At 35.0% G+C, this 7,521-nt stretch overlaps 1 protein-coding gene across 5 annotated transcripts in view; it reads right to left on the bottom strand.

Moving 5' to 3' along the window:
• Positions 1-717: 717 nt before the first annotated feature.
• Positions 718-7,521, bottom strand: part of LOC111439159 (small G protein signaling modulator 1-like) — a 10,273-nt gene continuing 3,469 nt past the window's right edge. For 2 of the 5 annotated variants that reach the window (XM_023076917.1, XM_023076920.1), the window contains exons 5-12: positions 5,591-6,396; positions 5,375-5,497; positions 5,202-5,290; positions 4,919-5,119; positions 3,649-4,050; positions 2,487-2,570; positions 1,853-2,026; positions 718-1,155 (exon numbers count right to left, since the gene is read on the bottom strand). In XM_023076917.1, coding sequence (XP_022932685.1) covers positions 1,985-2,026; positions 2,487-2,570; positions 3,649-4,050; positions 4,919-5,119; positions 5,202-5,290; positions 5,375-5,497; positions 5,591-6,396 — 1,747 coding nt within the window. In that variant the 3' untranslated portion in view covers positions 718-1,155; positions 1,853-1,984. Of the gene's footprint in view, positions 1,156-1,852; positions 2,027-2,486; positions 2,571-2,886; positions 3,246-3,648; positions 4,070-4,918; positions 5,120-5,201; positions 5,291-5,374; positions 5,498-5,590; positions 6,397-7,521 lie in introns of those variants that run through there. The other 3 variants (XM_023076918.1, XM_023076921.1, XM_023076922.1) reach the window with 3 other exon arrangements.

Genomic DNA, 7,521 nt, shown 5'->3' with positions numbered 1-7,521 from the left:
TTTTTTTTTTTTTTTTTTTTTTTTAATTTCAAACCTTTTTTTTTAATTGCTAAAATTTTATTGTGATTTTTTTTATAATCATTCAATTTAAAACGCATTAGATTTTTAACCCTTTTTTTTATTATTCATAATTTCATATTTTCTCAAAGCAATTTGCACAAGTCTTCTTTTTGTTAAAAAAAATTGTTAATGTATTATTTTAATCAAAATAATTTATCAATTATTAATGTATAATGATTATATTTTATAGAAAAATGATGATCATTTATTTATATACGAATTAATATTCTATTTTAGTTGTTATAATATAATACAATAATAATAATAACAATATTATAAAAGAAACAAATTTTAATTTACCAAACGAGTATAAGGTAAGTAAGTAATTAATTCTTTTGACTATCCGAAAAAGCCGCCTCTTTTTCTTCGCGCCGCCGCCGGAGCTTTTCCGTAAAGAAAGACTCCATTGCCGGAGATCAAAGCAAGCCGAGTTTCCATTTTCGACCTGAATGGATTACGCAATTTCAGGATCAGTCGGTTGGTTTTGGCCGTGAAATTAGGGCTTTCACCGGCGACGCCGTCTGTGGTGATTTTGTGTTCATTTTGTAGGCAATGGATTTGAATCTTGCAGGGAAGACGAACTAGGGGAAGAAAAATGGTGAATTTGTGTAATATATAGGTGGGGCATTGTTCAATCAAAATTAACAACGCTTTGTATCAGGGAAATGTATGTGTATATATATATATATATAAAAACAGAGGTTAACACAGGACCTCCATATACAGTGGTGCCATTTTGGCTTCAATGTCATACAAAGAATTGGAACACTACGAATTCCTCTCTGTAGGATGTGTAATTTGTTCTAATCACAGTGTTGAAGGTTGTATAACAATGTTCTAACTTCATATTTCACCCTCTTCCGCTTCTCTTCTCGACAAAAACTATCAAAAATCAAATACACTAACTAACTTCCACTCGGGACGATGTATAACAACGTTTCTAACACGCCCTCGGCCCTCACTACTACCATATTTGAAGGAACAATGATTTGAATATGAAATCAATCAATGTCCTTGAGCCTGTAAAAGGAATTCCTATTGCCCATTGTAGACGACAGAAGCAAAGATAATTCTTCCCATTTCATAATCTCTGCACTGATCTCACAAGAATGAGGTCAAAAGAGAATGAATTTATTAGAAATTAAAATCTTATGCATCACTGTGAAAGAAGAAATACATTGATTAGAGGCACAGATATAAAAGTAATAGTTAACACATGAATATAACTCTATCTAACATTACATGTTAAGACAACTCAAGTATCATTGGATCATATGTTATAGTGAATTCACATCTACAAGTCCTACCAGACAAACAATCTAAATACATTTAAATATCTTACCAAAAAAAATAGGCCTAGATACTTTTAGGTGTTCCCACAAGATTTCTAAGTTCTTGAACATACGAGGATCTTGGACATCTATATTTCTTGCAACTACCCTTGGAGAGTATAAAGAAAACCCATCTAAGAGAAACTGTAACACTCTCTAAGATTTTCATCACAGATACAAAGGGAGGCATGGAAAGTACAACAAAGAACGAGTACATTAGTCCCCCAAGTCCTTTCTAGAGAAGGAAATTCATTGAGCGGATTAAACTATTGTTTTCTATTATTCACCATCTCACGCATATATGAGAGAGAAAAGGAAATTATTTAGCTTTTATTGGACGAATATTACTTCATTTTCTATAAACATAATGTCCGCAAATATAAGAATCAAAAATAATATCTATATTTATAATCCAAAGGAAAGTTATAGATGCAAACAATGAGAGCCAATTGTAAAATTACCGTGAAGGATCTGAAGCAGAAGAGAGTTGCACAGCTTGAATCCATGAACTGCCAATGCATTTTTCATCAGCTGTTTCATTTCAACTAATTGCTATTGTTGTACTTCTGTTGCATTGTATAAATGGCGCAGCACTAGTCCTCACCATGAGATCGGAGGCTCTTTTTCTTGATTACCTGATTACGGAGAAGGCCAAAGTTTCATCGTACTTCAATAATAACTTCTTTGGAAAAGACAGCAGGGCGTAGAAACATAAACATGAACCATAAAACCACACAAAGCAACGTAGCATATCCTCCTAGTCTACAATACATTGTAATCCAAAACTAAAAAAAATTGATCCAATTGACAGTGATAAAAAAAGAATATAGTAACAATGAAAAAAGAATGTGATTGTCGTTCTATTTATGCTAACTTATCACCAAGTTATCCAATAATATGGTCATAATGAACGGCCGTAGGTCCGTAATCATGGAGCATCTGAAATTAATAAAAGCAACCGATCGAGATAATCAATTCAGATTATGACTAAAGAAATATAACTTTAACCTCCAAGAGAAAAGGGTTAATAGCCATTAGTGCGTTAAAATAATCAATATGGCAAGATTAGAAAAGGCACTTAGACATGCAGCTCACCTTGGAAAAATATTTCTTACGCAATTTGATTGATGTACGTATGCATCTTTTGACACGTATCTTCAGCATCTTATCATTAAAAATCTGCCAAATGAGAGAGACAGAAAAAAAAATTATAAAAGTTGTGTAACAACTAACAACTTAAACTGTCCATCTGAGTGTAGCTCAACTAGAAGTTTGAAAACTTGACTCCTATGTGTTAAACTCTAAAAAAACTAACAATTTAAATAAATTAAGAGTGATTTATTCAAAGTAATTTTAAACCTCCTTAAGGGTACAGACACTTGTAATTTTCTATGTCGAACATATAAACATACATAAACCCTCATAAACTCACAGAAATTGATAATCTCAATGAAACAAGATTACAAGAAAGAGGAAGATAAAACAACCTTCCAAACCAGAAGTGCCCTAACTTTGTTCAAGTCTCAGAGTACAGTAGTAAGGTTTGTGATGTTGTAATCAATACTGGAAGCAGCGAAAACGGTGTTATTATTTATACACCTCCTCCCCTAACGGTCAGATATTCCCTACAAACTGCCCTCCCCTAATGATCAGATATTCTCTACAAAGATGCTGCCCTATCTTTGGAAGAAACATTGTTGCACTGCCTTCGGCAAAAGATAGGGTTAGCGGGTTCTTGCAATCCACAATGGACTTCCCCCTCCATCTTGGCCCAATTTTCTGAGCTTGCATCAATATGACACCCCGGCCAATCAACACAATTGAAAGCCCTTTCCAAATCCTTTAGTAATTGCTCTGGGATTTTCAGTTACAGGTTAAAAGGTTTTCCTTCTAACGAGGAGCATATTATGTACATCCAACGTCTAATTAAAGGGAAAAAAAATGCGGACAACCAAAAGTCAGCCTAAAGCCAAATCAGAAAAGTGTCTTATATACTAAACAATGTCCAGTAGAACTATATTAGAGAACAGAGCTTTGTGTGTGTGTGTGTGTGTGTACACACGTATATGTGCATAGAAATTGATAGCTCAATGATGATATCCCAGTCAACTGGATTTATAAAAAGGTCTTTTGGTTTTTCCAAAAAACCATTTAGGCTATAATAAGAGCCAAGAGCCATAACAAGAAATATTTCGTAAAAAGAATTTGTAGTATTTACCAGAATCATTTATCATAAAATGCATTCGAATGCACCTACCTTGATCAAATCATCAATAGAACGTGTTTCTCTAATTATCTTCTGGCGATTCGTTATAAGGATTGCTGCAACACAAAAAACAGGAAGCTCATCATCTCCTTGCTTAGTTGATGATATCACAGTGCACTTCTTCATATGATCATTTCTTGAACAAAGATTCCTTGTCAAGCCACAAAATGCATGGGCAGATGGTGACTTCATTCCAGCATTGTCACATGAAGAACGTTCCAAATTTTCATTATTTGATTGTAAGATTTCTTTCGTGTTGCTGTGACCATTGTCCATGTGTCCCTCACTTATTTCCACTTCCGAGCCTCTTGGTAGTTGTAATGTCAATGCTTCCAGACAACTTCCCTCTAAACTGTAAGCTTTTGATTCATCAAAATCAGCAGCCCACATCATCTAAATGAAGGACAATATGCTGTTAGGATTGAAACTGAGTATTATATTTCCATTACAGATCACCCATGAATAAAACGAAATTGCCCAACATTACATCAATCTTAGATAAATAAAAAAGAACACAATTACATACTCGATCATTACGGTGTAATCTAACAAAAAGAGAAAATTTGAGAGAACTGTATTATGTACCATTCACTAAATATCAAAGATGAGTTTTCAGCCATATGGAAGTCTAAAAGTCCCGAGAAAATCAATGTTCAATCTTCGATTTTCATTTTTACGGCTTAAATACAGCAGACTTTCTTTAAAGAAACTTTTCTCCTTGGTTTTACAGCCATCAGTGCCTTCATTGTGTGTTGAAGATGGTGAAAGCTAAGACCGCTTTTTTTTCATGCTCATATGCTGATTGCTGGTTTTCTTTATTTAAGATGCTCAATGTTCAGCAGGTTTTTTGATAATATTAAAAGTAGAAATGCTCTTCAGCTACTACCTGGTCCTGTTTTACCTCCTCAAGCTAATCTTCTATTCTATGGGTTAATGCGGTCACATACATATTTTTGTAAATTTGGCTTGAAAGGAATCGACCAATTTTTTAAGACAAGTCCAGAGTTTGGAAGAACCATTTTGATATAGCCATCTTCAAAGCTTCCCCACAGCTTCCGCATGATGCTCTCTTTTTGTGGTTAGAAGCGCATAGAAATTTGAACAAGACTTCAGAAAAAATATAAACTCACAGAGTTTGCGATTTACGCTATAATCCTTCAATCAGTTCATACACATCCACAAGTTGCCCATAAGCAACAAAAATAATAATAATAATAATGAATTCTAATTTTCTGAACGCTGAATGAAAAGGAACACTAACCTCCCACATACAAAGTGCCTCATTAAATGTCAACTCCCGACGAAAAAGTACCAAGAGCATCGGAAATGCAAAATGTAGGCTCTCAGCACCTATCTGCGACAGGTGAGTGAAGATTTCCCTGTCAGTAAGTTCCAAAATTTTCCACAATGCTTCCAACTGTTTCATCACCCGAGTTGGGCCTTCCATCTGAAAATTCTCACGCTGAAATATGGCAACAGTGTGTTAGAGGGAAAGATAACAAGAAATCCAGCCCAAGATATTTTCCAACAGTACTGGAAAGTACCATTCTTCTTAAGAGCATCTCAAAGCACCAAAATGCATCAGCATTATCCTCAAATAGAACAACAAAAGGAGATAGCAAGTCACTCATTCCTGAAATCATAATACCATATTTTTGCAGCAAACTATGTTAGTAGAAAATATGAATGAGAAAAATGATATAAAAAAAACCACAACCTTGACAATAACCAGTCGCAGGATCAACCCATGCATAAACTGCAAGGATGTCTGACATCCTAGCTAAGTTTCTCGTATTGTCATAGAACTCAAGATGACTATCTGTTCGAACCACATCTACCACTGGATAAAAAAAATATGCGAGTCAAATAAGATTGAAAAATTAGATTTGTACATCCGGACACAAACAGAAATCTGCTGCTTTCTGAAATGTACCTATTCGGTGCAGGGTCCAAAGCCATTCAGATACTCTAGCTTCACTGACAGCACCATTATGGTAGACTTTTGCATTTAGATATGCCGTTTCTGGTACATTGGATATCGATCTGTTTGTTGGTTCTGTTTTATTGCACAAGCTATTATGCTGGAGTTCTGGATCACTTGAATCAAGCTGTATAATTTCAATTTCGGAGCTAATGGGATGAGAAACATTGTTAGAGGATGAGGCATTTGATTCAATAACTAAATCTTCATTGTTGTTTATCTGAAAACTGTGCATGCTGCCATCTTCAAATCTCAATTTGCGTTGAGTAGAGAGATTGGCATTATGCAGGAAATATTTGTTCTTATCTTTGTTTTCCTTGTCAAACAAGTCAATGACAGGTAGTGGAGGAAAATCATAACCATTTTCTGTAACAATTGCTGATCCATCTGCTTCACTCCCTACTTTTAAGGAATAACAATTGCAAGGATCAGAAATGGGTTCACAACAAGTGGACCCATTTGCTGCACTATCTGGACTTCTCCTAACATTCGCAAGTTCTGCTGTATCGCTCGAGCTTTCCCTCTGGCATGTGTATGATTTATCTATACAATTATTATCCCTACAAAAAGAATCTTCTACTGTATTAGTATTATGAACGGAAGCTTCTCTACTTTCACTTTCAGCTTCCCTTGGCCCTTCATCTTTAGATGACATCCTCATATCCATAACTTTAGAACCCACAGGGTAGGCAAGGGAACCAGTTCCTATGCTAGAATGTATCATCCGACACTCCTTTATCAGGTCCCTGTAACGTTCCCTGCATGAAAAGTTTCATGTAGCTATTTGAAGGGAACCATGAGGCCGTAAAATTTTACATCTTTAAGTACTATGAAGAAAACTTGAATTTTAAATAAATAAATATATATATGTGTGTATATATATATATATATATATATATAGAGAGAGAGAGAGAGAGAGAGAGAGAGAGAGAGAGAAGATATCATTCTGTTCCATGAAATAAGAAAAGGCATAGAGCCTCTGGCAAACAAGAAACAAGATAATAAAAAGAGGAGGGAAGGAAGAACAACAGAGAAGAAAAAAGATACTCTAGTAGGAATTTATTGTGTGCACATATTTTAAATTTTAAGTTATGCAAAAAGTTGTGAAATCGCTGATGGTCTTTTCTTTAAACAATGAAAGAAACTTTTCATTGAAGAGATGAAAAAAGACTAATGCTCAAAAGAAACAAAACTAAGAACGTAGTGAAAAGAAAGCAATAAAGAAGTAAAGAGGAAACAAAAGAATAAACAATTTGAGCAGGAAAGATAGAAACGCTCCACTGCAAATTGGATATAATTGCAAAGAAATTTCTGCATACTGGTATTTCAGAAAGGAATTTGGGTGGGAAGCTGGATTTTTGCAAGGTTAACATCCCTATCAGTGCTCATGTCCTTTTATTTCAGGGATTTATAATCTTTTCAGATCTATTTTATGCCTACCTTTTAAGCTTTCAGTTTACCCAACATGTAAGAGTAGGTTATATTCTCATTGCAATCAGAGTTCTCCCTTTAAGGATATTTAATCTTCTCTTTTCATACCAAGTTTAGACTTCAAACCAACGTATTCTGTAGAGTAAAGTTCCAATTGCCACATTATTTGAACCAAACTCCTAAATACCTTCAGCATTTTACGGTGCTTCCCCAGCAGAATCTTTCAGCATGTCAAACAGTATCTTTAAAGATTCTCTTCAATCCTAAGGACAAAATTCTTTGGTCCTGAACAACGCTACTCTCTGAAAAATATGGTTAAGAAACCTAAGAACTCTTTAAAAGAATCTAAAGGTTGGGCTCCTCGCAACCTTGTTCGCTTTCTGGGTCCCTCTGGGTGCACTCTACCTAAATCAAGAGGCACATAACAAGTGGGGGGGGGGGGGGGGGGGGGG

Source organism: Cucurbita moschata, unplaced genomic scaffold (genome assembly GCF_002738365.1).
Source record: "Cucurbita moschata cultivar Rifu unplaced genomic scaffold, Cmos_1.0 Cmo_Scf00086, whole genome shotgun sequence".
Taxonomy (NCBI): domain Eukaryota; kingdom Viridiplantae; phylum Streptophyta; class Magnoliopsida; order Cucurbitales; family Cucurbitaceae; genus Cucurbita; species Cucurbita moschata.
This window is presented reverse-complemented; position numbering and strand designations above follow the sequence as displayed.